The following is a 20,651-nucleotide window of genomic DNA, read 5'->3' on the forward strand; positions in this document are numbered from 1 at the left end:
TAGACTGGCGCGATCCTCCGGAATAAAGCCCTTCACAGCTCTGAAAGTAGGAATAAGAGATCCTCCAGAAAAGGGCTTTATTCCGGAGGATCGCGCCAGTCTAGACGCTTTTTTCCGGCTTTTCCCCAAGCCGGAAAAAAGCGGCGGACATGTTTATTTAAATCCCGCGGGGGATATTTAAATCCCCCGCGGATTTCCCTATTCTGACTTACCTGCTTTGCATGGATTTTCCGTTTTTAGGGGCCAGTGTAGACGTAGCCCAGGAGTATATAACTTCACATCTTCCCAGTGTAAGAGGAAACCCATAAAAACAGGAAGCCTAGCCTTGTAATTAGTTTATATTATACCATAAGAGTCATTGTTACACTTTTTGTCAGCACATACATATTTAGAACAAAGAAAAAGTAGAAAAATAACTATGGTGTATACATTTCTTGTGCACGTAATTTTGTCATGAATATTTAAGCTATGCACAATAAAGCTTAAAAATTACGTGAAACAAAACTTGTCTGACTCATGGGGGGGATTTACCTTAAAATCAGAATTCACTGGTTATAGGGCAATTAAGAAATATCTGTTAAACATAATAACCCCATGCAAACTCTTACTTTTACTTCCACTGTCTTTCCTCCGTGCTCGATATGCCTCTCGAGGTATTCTGAAGACAACAGATCACTGCAACAAGAGAAAAGGAACCATGAGCATTAAGCACATGCACTTTTGCACTATATCTCAGCTAGGGTTGACTCAACATTTACATATGAAAAGCACAAAAACAGCAGGATTCCTTCCCAAAATTAACTGAAACAATTAGCTACAGCTGAGGTGCATTTTGTGCATAATAGATTTATTTTTCAAACACTAAAAGGTCAGACAGACTCCACCAAGATTTTTTTGATCCAATGCTTCAAAAATCAGTTGCCAATCATTGAAAGACTAAGTAGGTTGTTGATGTCTGACATGTACAGATTATTACATTTTTCCATAGATAAGGGCAATCATATACTTTTAATATTGATTTTTCTGGTTTACATTATGAACAAACAACAATTGAACTGAAGAACAAAAAAGGCAGCTACCTTTAGCAGACCCCTAGAAAAATAATGGTGCAGTATCAAAAAAAAATCATAATACCCATGGGGACCATGAAAGGGAACTCAGGGAGTCAGCCGCAAGCAGTTGGTAAGATAATAATGCACAGTTATATCATGATATAAATCAGGTTTTGTACTGGGGTGTTCACTAGCTGACAGTGTCATTCTCAGACTCCTGCAGTGGATCTGTCTCCAAGCCATTTATCTGATCTCTAAGATTTTTATTCCATGTTATTAACAATGTCCCTAAAACCATTATCCAATCAAAACTTCAGGGGTGAAATGCTGGCCCAGTAAGTGGGAACTGTGTCCCTGACTTCTGTGGGAATGAAGATTTCACCCTGATATCGCACAGTTCTAAGTACATTATGGAACATTAACAAAATACAAAGCAGATATTGGACGCAGAGCAAGATAGTTCACTCAGTACCTCATGAGTGATTTAGATCCTGGATCTCCTCCTTCCCTCATGGTGTTCCCTCTTTATAATGTCATTTGCTTTCTTTCCCTCTGCCGCCTTATGCTTTTATGCAGGCAAATCAACCACTTGTGGGAAGCTCTAAAGTTTAAATCAGTGGTTCCCAAACTTTTTGGCATCACGCCCCCTTTTTGATTTTTGAGAAACCCTCACACCTTCCCCCTCCAAAAAAATAGCTGACCAGGAGCCAAAAAACAGTCGCGGCCCCTTTAGTTCCTGGGACCAGTGTAAAAAAGAAGGTGCCGGTACTCCAAGGGAAAAGTTGTTGACCAAAAAAAAAAAAAAAGAAGAGCAGAGCAAGCATTGTCCTTTTAAGGCGGCCATTTTGAAGTCTGCCTGGGACGCTCCATCCTCCCCCTGACCCAGCCAGCCCGAGCTGTGCATTTTCCGGCTGATGCCCGAGACAGGAAAAACAGAAAATACCGGACATTTCACATGGTATTTTCTTAATTTTTTTTACCAGATGGACTGGGCTCTTCTGACAACATCACTTCGTGGTTTAAACCTTTTAGGAGAAATGGTATCTTAAGTAATTAATCCATGCCTTTTAAGGTAATACAGTATATGGTATTTCTCATCACTCGCAGCCTGTTCTCTTTCGTAACAATTTATCCTTTCACTGAGTTACTGAAAGCATCACTATAATCAAGAGCATAAATTCTACCTTCAATTATTCCTGTGCAATGCCACTGAAGTTTCTGTTGTAACATAATTCCTGATATACACAGGGAGCTCAGTGTTTTATTCTGAATATTCTTATACGATACAGTTCTTTCCCGACAGAGTGTATAGTATAAATAGGAATTCAGCAAAAAAACACAGTGAGATCAAATGATGTCATAAATTGGAGGGTGTGTGGGAAGTTTTTGGGGAGGAACAGAGGGATTGACAATATTACTATTAATATTTTTAAATTAACATGGGTATTGTGGCCTTCACAGAAGAAGTCAACATGACCTATCTGCCCCCTAATTTTACCACTACAGTAAATATCTTAATTATGCACAGGAGTGTTTTGTTTATAAGCATAATACCCACAAAGAATGCCTTATGATAATAACTTTATGTTAATTATAGCACAGTGCATGAAAATATCATAAAACACCAATATATGCTGTTCTATCTTCATTTTCAATAATAATGAATCAGATAGTGATAGAAATGTAGCCGTGTTAGTCTGGTGTAGCTGAAACAAAAAACAGGACTATGTAGCACTTTAAAGACTAACAAGACGGTTTATTAGGTGAGATCAACATACTATACTGACTACAATGAAAGACTCTGCCCCTCAAAAGCTTATCACCTAATAAACCATCTTGTTAGTCTTTAAAGTGCTACATAGTCCTGTTTAATGAATCAGATAGTGTTGGCTAAAATAAAATTGTTGTTTAAAAACAACATACTACGTAAATCCTAGCCAATACCAATGGAGTTAATACTTGCAGTATAAATCAATGAGTAATCAGTCAGCAATAAAATAATTTGTACGTGGTGTCCAACACGCTAGCCACTAGCCATATGTGGCTATTTGGCTGGTTGAGTGTAGCTAATTCAGAACAGATTGGATACCACGACTTTATACAGTAGTGTTGCAAAGGAAACAGCTTAGTTGACAGCCACCACATCCTTATAATCAATTTCTCCTGGCTTAAATGTACTTTTTAACCATACAGCTGTTATAAATGAAAATCTGTATCTGAAATATAACATCAGACAATCTAAAAAAAATCTCTCAAGTGCTAAGGACATAAAAAATCATAATGACAAAACATCTATGGGTGAACAAGTTATGATACCATATTTTCAGAACTATAAGCTCAATCAGAAAAATAAATTAGTTGAAAAGGAATGAGAAAAAAACCCAAACCCCATATGTTTAATTTAAAAAAAAAACATTTCACAAGAAACACATGTGAACTATGACTTTGACAATGAGAAAGTAATTATGATAATGCCAACCATCCGTTTTTGGAGTTCTTGTTTCTTATTAAAAAAAAACTACTATAAAGGAGGAAATGGTTATTTTAAAAATGTACACAACAGGCTAATCACCATCTGTTTACAATACCACCCTCTTTTAGCACTATTTCAACTCCAAATCATATCAGTGATTCCACATGGACAAAGAAATAAGTAAAATACAGGACTATGTAGCACTTTAAAGACTAACAAGATGATTTATTAGATGATGAGCTTTCGTGGGCCAGACCCACTTCCTCAGATCAAATAGTGGAAGAAAATAGTTACAACCATATATGCCAAAGGATACAATTTTAAAAAATGAACACATATGAAAAGGACAAATCAAATTTCAGAACAGAAGGCGGATGCGGGGGGGCGGGAGGGAAGGTAAATGTCTGTGAGCTAATGATATTAGAGGTGATAATTGGGGAAGCTGTCTTTGTAATGGGTAAGATAACTAGAGTGTTTGTTGAGACCCGTAAAGTGTCGAATTTTAGCATGAATGACAGTTCAGAGGATTCCCTTTCAGTTCAGAGGATTGTACTTGATTTGGGCACAGAGAAGAAGGCAAGGAATATTTCTGATGATGGAAGAGATGTGCTCCCTTTTCTAGGTGCAAAGGTGGAGGAAACCAGATTTCGAACAAACTGAAGCCTCTGCATGGAGTGGAGATTTAGGAGGAGCATAAAAATGGAATTACAGCATTCCAGACGACTAGACCAGAATGCATGTGTAGAACCTGAGAGAGCAAAGATAGTTGTCTTGTGTAGAAGCGGTAGACAGAATTCCTAATCTGGGAAATGTGGGACGCACAATACAGCTCAGAAACATAATTCTAAAATGCAGTCTTGTGTCTGCATATGGTAAATCAATGTTACAGATGAGAAGAGTGATTGATTTCCTGTATTTGATATTGTTGCCCTTTTCCATTGTACTTTGTGGAACATTTTTGTTAATGTTTTTCCTCTGTCTCATCATTTTTCTTCTGTTTCTTCTCTGCCTTTTGTAAAGTTCATCCATTTCTACAGTCCTTCATTACGTGTACCTACAAATTCAGGAAAAGACTTTAATGAGAGCTTGGCTTCAAGTCAAACACTGTTCCCAACAACAGGATCAAATATGAGATTTGAGTTGAGAAGCTTTACTAAAAGGAAGGTGATGGAGTTTGCACTGAAACACTCTTTCTAAGAAATTACCAAACACTCTTTCTGCCAAAGGGGGGATGTAAAACAAAGGGCTTCCACCTTGAGGAAAAGACTATTTAATCAATAGGAAGCTATTAGCCCTTTTGTCTTTGGCTGGCCTGACACGCTCCAAAAGGGGGCAGGAGACATGTTAGGGAGAAGGAGTTTCTCTCTAACTTGAAGACTATGCCTGAAATAAGAACAGCCCTTTAGGGTAAGGAATCTGCTTCCAATAAATTTGTTAGTGGATTAGAACTAACTACGCATTTCCTTTTAATTTTAATCTAGTAATTTACATTGATCTGTTTTCACTTGCAACCACTTAAATCCTACTGTTTGCAAACAAAATTGTTTTTATTAAGTACAATCAGGCCAGTATAAATAATTGTTACCTGGGGGGACGACTGGTGTGCATCTCTCTATCTCATTGATACAGAGGGCAAACATCATCATGAGCTTCCCTGTGTAATACTTTTACACAGAGAAAGATGGATCTATTGGGGGGGAGGGTGGCTGGTCCCATGTATGGGTTGGTTTCCTGTGTGCTGTGCCCTAGAACTGCATCCTATCAGAGCTTAAGTGGTTCAGTGTCCTCACTGCTCTGCAGGGGAAGTGGTTATCCACTTGTCTTCTTGGGGAGAGACCATAGGATCTGGTCCAGCAGGACAGGGTGGTGTGGAGCCCCACAGAGCAAAAAAGGCAGGTGTCTGTGGCATGAACAGCACACTGGGAAACAATCCCAAGGGGATGTAGAAAGCTCTATGCAAGAGGAGTGCATATTGCCTGTCACAAAAAGTAGCTGATGGAAAAGAAAACATAAGTAAGTGAACAAAATGGTTGAGAGTCCACCTAACTGAAGAAGGCCACAATGATAATCAACTGTATCAAAGACAACTGTATCTATGAGTTCAAGAAAAATGAGCACAAGAGAGTCTGTTTCCAGCAAAAGATTATTATAAAACTGAGGTCTTAGCACTATGAAATAGGCAGTATACCAGCTGCTAGCAAGCAGAAGTTTGCTCTGGGAAAGGTGATGAAATAATAATTTTCCTATGGAGGGCTAATAACTAAGAAGAAGTGAGTATAGGATGTGATTTTTGAAAAGGGATCATAGTAAGGAAGGTCAGGGAAGATAATAGTGGAAAGGTGGGTTGATTATTGCGTTGACTCAAGGGCCAAGAATGGAGTGACAAGGCAAGAGTGAACAGAAAATGAGGTTTTTCTGTACAATTAATCTGAAATTAAACTGTTCCGGACAATCAGAGCACAGGAATGATACAGTTACTGATTTGCAGAGCTACTGTGGTTTCAGTATCAGCCATGGAAAAATAAAAAACACTGATTTACAGTATGATTGCATCTCAAGCGCCACTTAGACAACACATTCCTTCATCTGACTGGCTGGGGCATTCAGAATCTCTCATCCTTATGCCTATTACCCAGTCTTCTGCTTTCCTTGGATCCCCTCATTCTGATTAGCTACTCCAAACTCCTTTGAGAACAGCTTTATACATATAATGTGATAAAAAGATTTCACCCCATTCCGTATCCCCTCTTCACAATTACAACATTTCTTTTTTTCAGTAGATACTTAATTTAATACCCATCTGGCTAAATTAATAGCTATATCTATCTAGGGAGTATTAGCCTGAAAGAAGAAACCGTTCTTGTTCCCTGAAGAAGTAGCAGGAAGCGCAGGACAGGGCTGTAAGGGAAGCACTACTGTTTTGAGGTGTCTTTTGAAGATGTTCACTGTGGCCATTTTGAGGAGCATGAAACGGCTATTTGAAAAGTAAAGGTATGTTCTTACCTCTGCAACTCAAGCTGCTCTTCACTTTCCAAACACTTTGGCCCTGCTATTTTCTGCTACTAAAAGCAAAACTGTTTGAATTGAGGAAAAGGGAAGGTGATCACACATACTTTCTTTCCTCTTCCATTTTGATATTAAAAAAACAAACAATTACTCCATAAAGAAATTAGAAATGTTTGAATAGGTTGAGTCCCCAACATATCATACGCAGATCTTGGCCAAACTCAGCACCTTGCTAGGATTTGACTTTCTTGTTTAACTAAAAACAGTAGCACAATATGAACCTCAGCAAAAGCTTCTGACACATGCTGTTATATGCCTGGAATTTCCCTCTCTAGTATCTTTTCTGTTCTAGCTCTTAACTCACTCTTACCTAACAATGCACTTTCACTCCATTGATAGCCTGGTGGGAACTAATTGGTCTCACCTGCCAACATGATGCAATAGTAATTACCCTGAATCTTAATGAAAAATTTCAGTATCTGATCTTAAAGTGGCTCAAGAGAGGATCTCCCCAGTACTGAACAGGACTATAATGTGGGAGGAGGATATAACTTACAACTAAATATAATGTTTTGATTTGTTAATAGCAAAGGTTTGGACTCCTGCAGAGGCTTAATTTCTTGGTGGGAATGAGCATCAGCTGACTCAAAAGTTATTCTGGCTTATTTTCAGTTTCTTTTCCTTCTGTCCATTGTTCCTCTGATTGCTTTGAAAGAAGGAGAGACAGAACAGCAAAAGCAGCAAAGAAAACTTACAAAGAAGTAGCAGCATTTTCAATGCTCCATCACAAACAGCTCTGGATTCAAACTCTTGTCTGACTGTTGACATGCTGTGCCCAGCTGTTATGTAATTTTGACATCTTGGGTTCATCCAGTCAATTTGTAGCTGCTTTACAGATTCATGCTCTGGCTGGCCACACTACCTTACTACTTAAACAAGCTCTAGAAAGCATCTTGGGTAGAATACAGGTCCTCCCTCATTGCCTTATCCCTAGTTCACAGAACAGTAGCAAAGGCAACACAAGCATCAATACAACTTCATGCTGTTTTTGTTTATGAATAATTTATACAAGTATATCTTCATGCATTTTCATTTTTTACTGAAATTTCTGAAAAAAAACTATTAAAATGAACAGATATTTTTAGATTGTGTTGGTACCTCTACTACAAAGTGAAGAAAGCTTTATCAATGCCATTCTGTCCATGCCTCAATGTTGGAGGATTTTCCTTTAAAGCTTGAGTGAATATAATTAATGTTTGTGTCTGAGAAAATGGCAAATTAATAATATTGGTAGGAAGGAAGCTCAGAGCAAGCAAATACTAGACATATTTTCCAGACAGTTTCCTAACATAGCTCCATCCTAGCCTTTCATATGCATTTTCTAGCAATAATAGAAACTTGTTGTGGTTTTATGATGAGGAAAACATTTTCCTGAGTCAAATTTATTTCAGTTGTAACCTAAGGCACCTTTGAATCCAATCTCCATTACCTAAATAGTTGTCTGTTAATTTACGTTAGTACAGTAGCACATTTCAATATTTGGTACCAAATGCCCTCTTATGAATCAAACTAATTTAAGAACAAAGCGTTGTACTAAGCTGCTATCTATTAAATTAAATTAAATCCAAAAATACTATGTTAAAAGATCATTAATGTTGCAGAATCAAACTTACAAAAGTTAGGAAATTCCAAGCTTAAGGTTGTACAGGCAACCTTCATTTGGCACCGCTGCACATATCCATTATGATACAAGCTTTAATTGCATGATCACATACTCTGTTTACCACAGAATTCCTGCCTCACTCAGTAAATGGACAGTTAGTCAATATTTCTTTTTATCCCCCTCACACAATGTGTAGCCACAGACCTTTTTTAAATACACACTGTAAACACCCAAAACTGAATACAAAATTATTCATTTCCCCCTGGGCATTTTGATGGTGGTCTCACATCAGACCTCACAAATATTAATGCCAGAACACCCCTGTAAGAGCAAATGGTATTATCATCATTAGCACCAATTCTGTGGATGCACTTGGGCTGAAGCACCCATGGCAGAAAATAGTGGGTATTAAGTGCCCACTTACAGTCTCACTGATCAGTTCCTCCCTCTCCTCTGCAGTAGCTCCCACCCACTATGATCAGCACTTCAGCGCTGGGGAAAGAGGAGGATTGGGGAAGGAAGAAGCGAAGGAAGGGAGGGCGGAGTGGACTTTAGGGGACAGAATGGGACAGGAAGAGGCAGGGAAAGGGGGAAGAGTGGGTGTGGGAAAAGGCAGAGTGGGGGTGAGGCTTGAGGGATGAGGTGGAATGGGGCTTAGGACAGAACAGGTGTCAAGCACACCTTCGAACTCAGAAAGTCAGCACTTCTGATTAACATCATGCTCACTGGCTCTGGAGGATAGTGAATGAGCTATCCAGTCAATGTGTAGAAACTCTGAGGGAATGCAGTATGGTCTATGCAGATGGAAGCTATGGAGAATCTAGCCGCCAGACTTTAGCAAGTCTCTCCTGAGCGTGTGCAAACTGACGAATCTTATAATTTGGCTTAGTTTTGGCTAAATTTCACTGGAGTAGCAAAAGGCATATGGATGACATCAGGGCAACCCATTTGCCAAATGTCAAGATTCTGCTCCACAGAATGGAGTTTATAGACCTTACAGTCTAGGGACACCACAAAATTACAGAAAAGTTGAAAGAAAAAAAAAGGTCAAAGCTGATCTTAAAAATGAATGAGCAAGCACAAGGATACAAGTTGATTAACCATATAATCTAATGGAGATAAAAAGGGAGTACAACGCTAATTAATATAACAACTGAATCTAGACTATAACCACAGTACCCTGAAGATAAAGCCATTAAACTTGATTTAACACATAGTATATATACCAGAATAGCAAGCATCCAAAAAGACAAATGCCAGTCAATTATGACTCCTTAGTCTTACTTTGTGTTCTCTGGAATCTGGATGAATTACTGAATGGGCAAATAGTTGACACTCTAGAGGACAATCATATTTGCCAGTCTCCATATGGATTGATGGCTGGCAAATAGGTATTAATGACTGTCATGTTTTGTTAGGGTACCATGAATATATTTATTTGATATTTTAAAAGCTCTCATTCTATCCTAAAGTTTCAGGGGGTAGCCGAGTTAGTCTATAACAGGAAAAATTTAAAAAACAACAAATACTCTGGTAGCACTAGACCATAGGTTACCAAACTGGGGGGCATGCCCCCGGGGGGGGTGAAGAAATTCCAGGGGGGCGCAATGTGACCCAGTCCCCCCCCCCTGCAAATGAAGCCCCCCCCCCCAAGAAAGAGCCCAGTCTCTCCGGTAAAAAAAAATCAGAAAATGCCATGTGAAATGTCCGGTATCTTCTGTTTTTCCTGGCTTGGGCATCTGCCGGAACATGCACAGCTTGGGCTGGCTGGGGTGGAGAGAAGATGGAACGTCCCGGGCAGACTTCAAAATGGCTGCCTTAAAAGGGCAATGTCTGCTCTGCTCTAAGGGCAAACCTTTTTTTTGGGGGGGGGGGGGTCAGCAGTGTTTCCCCTGGATTACACTGGTCCCGGGAATTAAAGGGGCCACAACTGTTTTTTGGCCCCGGTCAGTTTCTTTTTTTTTCTCAACATGTTTTGCTGCTATTTTTGTGGGGAGGAGGGGCATGAGGGTTTCTCAAAAATTAAAAAGGGGACGTGATGCTGAAAAGTTTGGGAACCACTACACTAGACTAACAATTTTTTTTAGTCTTTAAAGTGCTATCCGACTATTTGTTATTCTATCTTATGTCAGTCACTGAACTCCAAAGAAAACAATTATCTTTTACTGGGGCATGTATTTAAAAAACAACATGGCATATTAACCAAATCACATGCCTAACAGTAATCTCCACAACAGCAGTGAAAACAAGACTGCATAGGTAGCCTATATACCATGAGGATCTTTCAGTATAAGTACAGTGTTTATTAATTATTCTCCATTGCCACATGGGTTAAAGTAAGAGCTGATTCATGCTCAGAGGGTTCAATTGTAAGGTATCAGGATGTTCATTCCTCCTTTTATCCTGGTTATAGCTCGAGAACAATACAGATTTTCTTCCACCCTCCCCTTCAAAAACTGTAGTTTGAAGGGACATCTATGTCCATTGACCTCATGATTCTTCAGTCTCAAAATAACACTTGATGCAGAGCCAGATTCTGCATGTTTACATTGGTATACATAATACTACAACTGACTTCCCTGGGGTTACTTATGGTTTAGAGCAGATTAAAAAATGCAGAATTTAATCCCTGATCTGGGCATATTAGAGCTTTTCAGGCACCCAGTTAACACGACACAGAGTTTGGACAGAGAAGATAGCACTGAAAATCTCAGGTCTTGTAGCTGGCCCATTCAAATAGCTCAGCTTGGGGCAACAGTATGACTGAAACCATGGTATCGGCATCCACTCTACACACACATTGCTGAGGGGCATTTGCCTGAGAAATACTCTATAGACATGCAAATGTGAATAAGTAAAAACAAAATTGTATGTCTTTTCTGGTTTCTGCTATTCATCTTTAGACTCTTTTATTGCTGACTTCCATTGTCTTCATCATTCGTGTATTTCCCCCACGCTGTTCCATATTTCCTTCATCTCATTTGTGCATTTCTTGGCACATACTGAATGTAGTCCTAAATTGGGACTAGTCCCATTGTTTTGTTTGAAGAACTCGATTTTGTAGTTCTCAAGATTAAAAAATAGGGGCCTATTTCCAGTATATGTTGCACACATTTCCTAGACTCAGAAAGGCATACCAAGTTGCACTTTCCTGAATGTTACATATGTGTTTACTTTAATGTTCACTTATTCACATACATATTTACAGAATTTAGTACATTTTATTCAGCCCCACTGAAAAATAAGCAGCTGTAATTTTCCAATTTATCATATGATCAGTAGTTTCAATTTTAAAACGGAAGGAATTACAAACTTAAATACTGATATAGCCAAAGCACTGACTTTGAAAAATTATGGGAGTCAAACTAGATTGCAATTTGGACTGCAAAGTACATTATTCTTTATATGATACTTAGTTTTTACATTCCATAGGATCTGAATGGCTTCCTCCATTTTTCTCTCCTCTCTTTGAGGGTGAAATAATGCCTTTTGCTGGTACCTGTTGGCCCACTTCTGTAATAGATCAAGATTCTCCTTTCATTATACAGTTCATCATGATTAGCATTTCTCCATTGTCAATCCTTATAGTTCCCTGTCTACATTCAAACTTGGTTTCTAAGGCACTATCCAGTATTCCTCTTCAAAATGTAAAATGATCTTCCTCAATGTGTCAGCACACTACTTCTGGTCATCATTTTTTAAATAATATATTGCATTTTCACCCAAAATGTATTACCCATAACATTTCCTACTAGCCTGTCATATTTCTGTAGCCAGACAGGAACCCCCTTGTAACATCCATTTTTGCTTGCCTAGAGCATACAGGGCACACAGAGCAGAAAGCTCAGGCTGTGTGACCGTGAATGGCTGTAAACAGAGATACGCCAATTGCTGACCAAGAGGCTGCCAAGGAGTGTCCTTGACTGAAACCCATATTGATACGAACACACATCCATCCGCGGGGGGAGGAATCTCTCACCCAGTAAAAAATGTCTAGTGCTCACAATTTAGTTGTCTCTCTTGCAAGTGTAAATTAACTTGAAACTTGCTTGTAAGAACTGGCGCCACAAAACGGACCAGTACAATTCGGCATCTTAGATAAGAAAGAGAATACGGGCCCCCAGGGGTATAAAGATAGGTCCAGCAGCGCATTTTCTCTAAGTGTCAATCTACCATCTATCTGCTGGTCGGGTTTGGTGTTTGATCTCCCGAGGTTCCAAGGGGAAGCCCACCTCGTATTCGTCTTTCCTAGGAATTGAGAGACCGGCCCTAGCCTGACACGCTGGAGTCGAGAGGCACAGAAAGGGGTAAAAATTGTACCTGGATGTGGTCCTTTGTTTAAGTATATATATATATACATAGACTTAGAGCTCTTTAAAGATTAAGCTGTCACTTGGTACCATTATTTCTATTTTCTATCTTTATTTTCTTTGTAACCATTTTTAAAATCTGTATTTGTTAGCATTTAAGAAATAGAGCAATAGCCATTGTAACCATATGCTTTTATAAGTCTTTTAATAAACCTGTAACTGTTTAAGCTTTAACCTGACTCCTTCAGTTGCTGTAACAGAACCAAGAACAATTTAAAAGAACTTCAGCCGGTCATAAAGGGACAGACATAGGGAGAGCTTGGGTGTTTGGATCTGTGTCACTCCCAGGTGACAAGATCCGTTAGGGCACCTTTCCAGCCTTTCCCAGGCTGCCCGCTGCGAAGGAACTTTGTGTTCTAGCAGTTAAAATCTAAGGTGTAATAAGCTCTTCCTATATAACGGGGCGTCTGTTGGCCTGCTGGCCACCCTCTGCGACGGGACCCCGGTCCTAGCAGTAAAGACACGGACGTTAAACCTTTTCTCGGAAGCATACACACACACACTGCCCTGACCGTCGGCTGACAGAATTGGCGTAGTCGGCAGGATTGTGCTATTAGTTCAAATACAGCAGCATGAAGCCAGTCACGATTGACATGGATTTTAGCTGTATAGAAAAGGAGTTTGCCCAAGAGGGATGGGACAACCCTAAGTGGGATAAAGAGATGTTAGGGAAAGACGCTTGCATCTGGCTGTTAAAGGGTGTGTGGCAAGCAGCCTGCATTAGCTACTGGAACTTAGAAGCAGAACTGATAAAGGTGCAGAGAGAGAGATACGAACTCTGGGAGCAATGCCAGAACCTGGATACCCGAGTGCGAACCCTAAATAAGGACATGGAGCACCTTCAAAAATGGCTCCTCCTAAGGCTAGAGAGGGGAAGGAGAAAGTAATTAATAGAGAAAAATGAGCTTTTGGAGCTGGCTTTAAAACTTTGCTGGCTCAAACCCCCGCTCTCCCGCCTTCCACTGTAACCAAGATAAAACAGTACAGCATTCCAGCCAAAGCTATAGCTCCAGTCTGTGAACTAATTAAAGATCTGGAAAAACGGGGAATCTTAATTCGTACCTACTCCCCCTATAATTTGCTCAAGAAGCATGCTCGATGGGAATGAGCCCCCTCCCATGAAGAAGCTCTGAGACAGCTGATAAACAAGATACGCACTTATCAGTCTATAGGTTCAATTTACCCTAATAGGTCCCATTTCATTTGTACCTTACTGTGAGAAACACAGAGATGTCCTATGCCTTATGGCAAGAAGGAGAAACTGTACCCCGCCGCCCCATACAGTTTGGCTCGAAGTTATAGCAAAGGTCACAGTTAAATTAAACGCTTTATGAAAAGTGCTTCTGGCAGCCTACACAGCACTAAAAGAAACAGAAGAGCTAACCCAAGCTCAAGCCATAACACTTCACACTCCTCTCCCAATCATTAAGCCCATATTGGAAGGAAAGGAGTTGCCACCGGGAATAGCCCAAAAGAAAATGACTGTCCAAAAAAAATGAGCTCTATATATTGTAACTTTATTTTGTAGGTTTCAAATGAACTAGTTTTATTTTGTTTTAGATAATGTCCTCTTGCTTAAAATTGCAAACAGACAAAGCACAAATTAGTTAGTGCTTGTGTTAGGCATTCAACTTTTAAGGTTAAATTTGCTCTCTAAGAAAACCAAGTTATTGTTTTAAGAATCCAAACTCTGAAACTTCACTGTGTCTATGTTCAAGGCTGAGTTGATAACACTTTTAGCTTGCTCTCAGATCCAAGGTTGTAAGTGGGTGCAGACTGCCTGTCTGTTCTGACGAGGTTTGAAACCAACTGTCCCTCATAAGTAAGCCTGTAACATTGTACATATAATTCTTTTTAGGAAAATAAAAGCTTTTTGCTTGCAGGAACAGTAACTGGCCAACCAACACCTTGTGCTAAGAAGAAGCATTATAGCTTCACACATTAAGCCTGATCTGTGGTACAAGAGGGAAACTGAGGCATGCCACTGTTGAGGAGGGCTAGCAACTCTAGAAGTAATTCGAGAGAGTGGAAGGTCACGAGTACCGATGAAGCGCCCTTGTTCTCGTAAAGTTATAGCTCACTCGCCCATGGAAGTGGTAAGGAACTAGCTGTAACCGATTCCCCTAGCAGATCTTAGGCAGTATTTTAAGTTATAATGGACCACCCCGATGGGGGTAGAAATGTTTTCTTGTCTTTCAGATCATCAGAAAGCGCTGGTGCCAGCTGAATAAAAACAACAAACAACAACGACAAAAAACCATAGTTCTGTGTCATGACACAATAAGTTTGTGTTCTGTCCAAGTTCGTCTTGTGTGTCTTAATTGTAATACGTATTGCAAATATTGTTGTGTGTAAGATAGTGTTTTAATGAAAAGATAATTTGAGTAAAGCAGAAGCATTAATTTAAACCATCAAAATTAATAATTGGGCCCAATCAATTGGCAACTTTAAAATTCAGTGAAAGGATAATAGTTTAGAAATTGTTTAGGCTAGGAGAATGTTAACAATGTTTCCACAGGTGAATAAAGAAGAAACTGGAAAGAAGCAAGGAGTGCATCACGTAAACAGAAAGACTGGGAGTGGGGTAACAGCCCTCTCCCCCACCAGATTAGTTTTGCTTTAATAGCTCTAGAGCGCCAGAGATAATAAGAAATCTATAAGAAACAACACAGGCAAGTGGGACATCAGCATATTTAAGTAAAGATGCCCACAACAATGAGGAAACTAGTAACCTCACCATTGCAATAACAGCTACTTGCCCTGCTACTCACTAGTGCCTGATGCCTTAAAAAGCCTCAAGAATTGTGGAATTGCATGAGTTATCAATTAAACATCTGTGAACCATGCTTGGTCCTATAAGAGAAACAGTGACTCTAGTAAACGTAACCTCCTTCAAGTTACATACACGCTAATAGCAATGAGAATACACGGCCTTAGGCCGCCCCTCATTCACACAGAATCATTTTGTTTATTGTAACAACATGAACACTACGAGGACAAAGAATACACAGTCCTCTGAGTTAAAGTTTGTATGGAATATTGTGGGAAAGAAGCTAAACACTAACATCAGGCCACTGAAGTTAGACCTACTGACTCCCACTGGGGCTTACCACTTAAAGCCCAGACAAAGTAACCCCTGAGGCATGGCTGTCATTTGTTAAACAATGGCCATTGCTAACTTGCTTATATTTAGATATTATTAACCAGGACCTTGAGGACAAAATAAAGCCTCGCAATTGTGCATTGTGCCCTGAACAGACCCCTGTCCCAGAACCAGGACAATTGTCACTGGTCCTTACCTTGGTAATGTTCCACACTGGTATAGACCAGCTGTGTGCTAGACTGGCTAATCAAATTAGCAAGTGCCTAATTAGGCAACGACAGGGCTTAGCAGATACCATTGCAGATTGGTTTAGGCCTAGAAACTCTGTCAGCAACACTTACGTCATAGGCCAGAAATTGTATAGAATCCAGGCTGGTAAATGCAGTAATATCCAGTGCCTGTAAAGGCCTAGACACCAGCCAAGCTAACCGAGTGATCCTGGATAGTTTGAAAGATCTGTCCAGCTCTGTGTCCACTTCACTAGATCTAACCAGATATTTAGACCAGAGATTAATTAGATTGTTAATTAATGAAACTAAATTAAAGAATTAAAAAGCCAGTATTAAAGAATAGGATAGCTTTGACCACCCAGCCCTTATAGTGGTAAGTCCCCATCTCCCCCGTGCCTACCCATGGGAGTGGGGAAGTAGAGAATCCATGAGGACCCAAAGGCCCACAAATGGCAAATAGGAAAACAGATTAAATACTGTGATGCAAAGATTAAATAATCGGCAGACCCCTACGGGAAGTCCGATCAGTAAAGAATTTTTCCCTACAGAGAGAACCTCTCCTAGCCACACTGTGCCACTCAAAGATTCTAAATATGCACCTGAAGACACTGTGGTAATCAAACACCCCAGTTTAAGAATGCAAACCTACGTACTGCACTCCTACAAAAGAAAAAGAGTCTAGACCACTGCAGACGTTGGGCTAACACCAATAACCATTACTGAGGCTTGGATTGTATCCAAGACCAGCGAACTTTTTGTTTTATTACAGGAAACTGAGGCAATAGCCCTGAACAGTGCTCCAGTGGGATGTATCCCTCCCAGCGCTGGTGTGGATCCAGGAAACCATCATAAACTTTTTGTATATATACCGCTTGCTATTGCAGCGCTTGTAATCGCTGTTGTTATAGACTGAACTATAAGGAAAAAAAAAACCTAAGCTGAAGCAAGACATGGTACTCCAACTTGCCATGGTCTTCTTCCTCATCCCAACTGCTACTGCTGTACCAGAACACCTTACTTAACTCCTCTACTAGACTAAGAATCGAGTTTGTCCCTCTCAGCCCAAAACAACTGATGGAACAAAAGTAACATCTTCCAATAGAGACCGGTATGGTTCGATAACAGCGACCACCGCAATCCTCAAAATAACTTTAGGGGGAGGCAAAGGAAGTGGCAATAGATAGTATGGGGTAAGACATGCTGTAACTAAGAATGTAAACATCTCATGGCTAAATTAGTTAGCCCAACAGCTGAGATTTTCCCTAACTCCTTTTTTACACTCTGTTATAACCACTGCTCTAACCACTGTAATTTTTGTAATTATTTTTTGCATAGCTTTATGTATTGTGCAATGCCTAGTTAAAGCAGCTACCTTTTTTGTGCACATTCGATATACAGCACTAGGAAAGGACCCTCGCCAATTCCTAGATCCTGAACCTTCTATTCCGGCCATCGGGCACTTCTAGATTCCCCCAAAGTGGGCAAGAAGTGCTGGTATCACCGCCATCTTGTATCCTGGGATGTGGTGTGTCGTATCAAAGGGTGGAATGTAGCCAGACAGGAACCCCCTTGTAACATCCATTTTTGCTTGCCTAGAGCATACAGGGCACACAGAGCAGAAAGCCCAGGCTGTGTGACCGTGAATGGCTGTAAACAGAGATACGCCAATTGCTGACCAAGAGGCTGCCAAGGAGTGTCCTTGACTGAAACCCATATTGATACGAACACACATCCATCCGCGGGGGGAGGAATCTCTCGCCCAGTAAAAAATGTCTAGTGCTCACAATTTAGTTATCTCTCTTGCAAGTGTAAATTAACTTGAAACTTGCTTGTAAGAACTGGCGCCACAAAACAGACCAGTACAATTCGGCATCTTAGATAAGAAAGAGAATACGGGCCCCCAGGGGTATAAAGATAGGTCCAGCAGCGCATTTTCTCTAAGTGTCAATCTACCATCTATCTGCTGGTCGGGTTTGGTGTTTGATCTCCCGAGGTTCCAAGGGGACGCCCACCTCGTATTCGTCTTTCCTAGGAATTGAGAGACCGGCCCTAGCCTGACACGCTGGAGTCGAGAGGCACAGAAAGGGGTAAAAATTGTACCTGGATGTGGTCCTTTGTTTAAGTATATATATATATACATAGACTTAGAGCTCTTTAAAGATTAAGCTGTCACTTGGTACCATTATTTCTATTTTCTATCTTTATTTTCTTTGTAACCATTTTTAAAATCTGTATTTGTTAGCATTTAAGAAATAGAGCAATAGCCATTGTAACCATATGCTTTTATAAGTCTTTTAATAAACCTGTAACTGTTTAAGCTTTAACCTGACTCCTTCAGTTGCTGTAACAGAACCAAGAACAATTTAAAAGAACTTCAGCCGGTCATAAAGGGACAGACATAAGGAGAGCTTGGGCGTTTGGATCTGTGTCACTCCCAGGTGACAAGATCCGTTAGGGCACCTTTCCAGCCTTTCCCAGGCTGCCCGCTGCGAAGGAACTTTGTGTTCTAGCAGTTAAAATCTAAGGTGTAATAAGCTCTTCCTATATAACGGGGCGTCTGTTGGCCTGCTGGCCACCCTCTGCGACGGGACCCCAGTCCTAGCAGTAAAGACACGGACGTTAAACCTTTTCTCGGAAGCATACACACACACACTGCCCTGACCGTCGGCTGACAATTTCCAATGACATCACAAAATGTATCTTGTAAGAAAAGAGTTAAAAGACACAATTACCTCAAACTGAATATGTCTTTTGGTTTGATTCTTAATGTGTCCTATTATCCTCTTTCAACAAACCCTGTAGTTTGACAGCATGCTTTGTTTTCCTCTCAGAAGGCACAACTGTGTATTTCATCTAAGTAACTGAGGACTAAATTTTCCTCTTAGATAACCACTCAGAGCTATTTTTTCCCACAATAGCCTTATAGCTGCCTCCTTGTTCATAAACACTACAACAGAGATTTCATTATATGATCATTCATACAACGTATATCCATTAATAAAAATCCTATGCACATCAAATGGTGGGGAAAGTAGGTAGCTGCTTTATGTATTATATATTGTACTGTTGTATGGGTCTGTAGAGGAAATGACAGTATGACAGACAGCATCGAATATTGCTCCTCACGGTCCTCACCTTTTAAATTCTGTTTAGCTCAATCTATGCAGCACCTCCACACAAAGACGTCTATCTAGGTTCAAAGTGCCACTGTGACTAGATGAAACTGCAAATCTGTAGGGGGCACCATCATGTCTGGCAACATTTTCTGCATTTGATGTGCTGCCAGTGTTTTAACAAGGGACTCCCATAAATTCCTTACCCTGCCTTTGCTCTGTGGTGAACCCTGTGTCCCAGGGGTACATGTGAGGCAAAACAGATGGGATGTCAATGTGTAAAAAGTAAGGAAATAAGTCCAGCTCTTCCCTCATTTGGGTGACAATTTAAACTAGGAGCACTCCTGGGAATCCTTAAGAACTTCCTCTACCCTATCACTGCTAATCCCTTCTAAGGGTGGTTCAGAGTTATTCATGGAACCATTAATTCCATCACTGCAATTTACACCCTAACAATTTACAACTTGACAAGAGCACAAGTTCTTGCACGTTTTATGATCCTCTACATTATGTAATTGTATCATGCATATCCATATTACTGCACATATTTGGAATCTCCCTCAATATTTCAAAATGATATATGCTTCTAAAAAATTCCCTTCTAAGGTACCTGTGCTATTTATAAACAAAACATTGCACTAAGTTGAATTCAGTTCACAATGTAACACAGTTGACAGTCAAGCACAGGGGAGATGACTGTGGCTTGCAGAACAAGAAATGAACTTCAGAAAGCTTCACATTATTGATAAGAATTTAACACTACCTTGAACTGTAAATTAAAATTAAGCAACCTCTGGTGATGCTAATGATTTTGATTTACTTTTTTGAAAAATGAAAGGAGGGAGAATGAAGATGATAGTTTCCTCCTTAGATTAGATACATGTTTAATAAAAGTATCCATTTTATTTTAATCCAAACAAAATCAAATACAATTAATTAAAAAAAATCAAAATAAAATAAAGAGAACCATATTTAAAGATTTGTTTCTAATAGCTCACACCTCGCATCGCAATAACTGGATGTGCTCCTATGGGTAAGGTTTGCCCATGTGACTAAAGCTTTCTGAAATTCACCTTAGCACTGGGTGGTCAGAACCAATTTGAAAATGAATGTAGCTGTGTCTTAATGCATAAATAAACGTGTACATTGGCAAATTAGCCCAGCCGTCTACTGATTTCTCCCCCACCCATCACCTGCACATAGTTAACAATGTTTGCCATGGGGAAGAGTCATCTAAAACTGCCACTTACCATACTCTGTTTACAGCAAATAGAGGTTTGAATGGGGAAAGTTTAATCGCTGGGCAAATCTGAGGAAAATCTTAATAGGAATAAACAACATTTCCTTTTTACAGCTCTGTGGGCTGCGGATCAATGCTGCGATGCAATGGAGATGACAGTATGCCAAAGCAGCTAGGGAAGTAGAGCATAAGAATAGATAACGTGATGCCTGGGACACCTCAGATGCCCTAAGAATGTGGTCCGAAGGATGTTCTCTTGAGATTCCCAACTGGTATCCTCCCATCTTCTCCCAAGAGACCCAGGCTAATGTTTTCAAACTCAAGTGCTTGAAAATATGAATGAAGATGACAACTTTAGCACCTGAGTAAGACTTGAGATGTCCAGAGGTGCTGAACACTCA

General features: G+C 40.0%; 1 protein-coding gene across 12 annotated transcripts in view; it reads right to left on the reverse strand.

The window, feature by feature from the left end:
• The window catches only part of ADAM22 (ADAM metallopeptidase domain 22), a 203,167-nt gene that overhangs the window by 120,635 nt on the left and 61,881 nt on the right, over positions 1 to 20,651 (reverse strand). For all 12 annotated transcript variants that reach the window (XM_075922417.1, XM_075922415.1, XM_075922414.1 and 9 more), the window contains exon 4: positions 609 to 675. In XM_075922417.1, the coding sequence (XP_075778532.1) occupies positions 609 to 675 (67 nt within the window). The remainder of the gene's footprint in view (positions 1 to 608; positions 676 to 20,651) is intronic.

Source organism: Pelodiscus sinensis, chromosome 2, assembly GCF_049634645.1.
Source record: "Pelodiscus sinensis isolate JC-2024 chromosome 2, ASM4963464v1, whole genome shotgun sequence".
Lineage (NCBI taxonomy): Eukaryota > Metazoa > Chordata > Testudines > Trionychidae > Pelodiscus > Pelodiscus sinensis.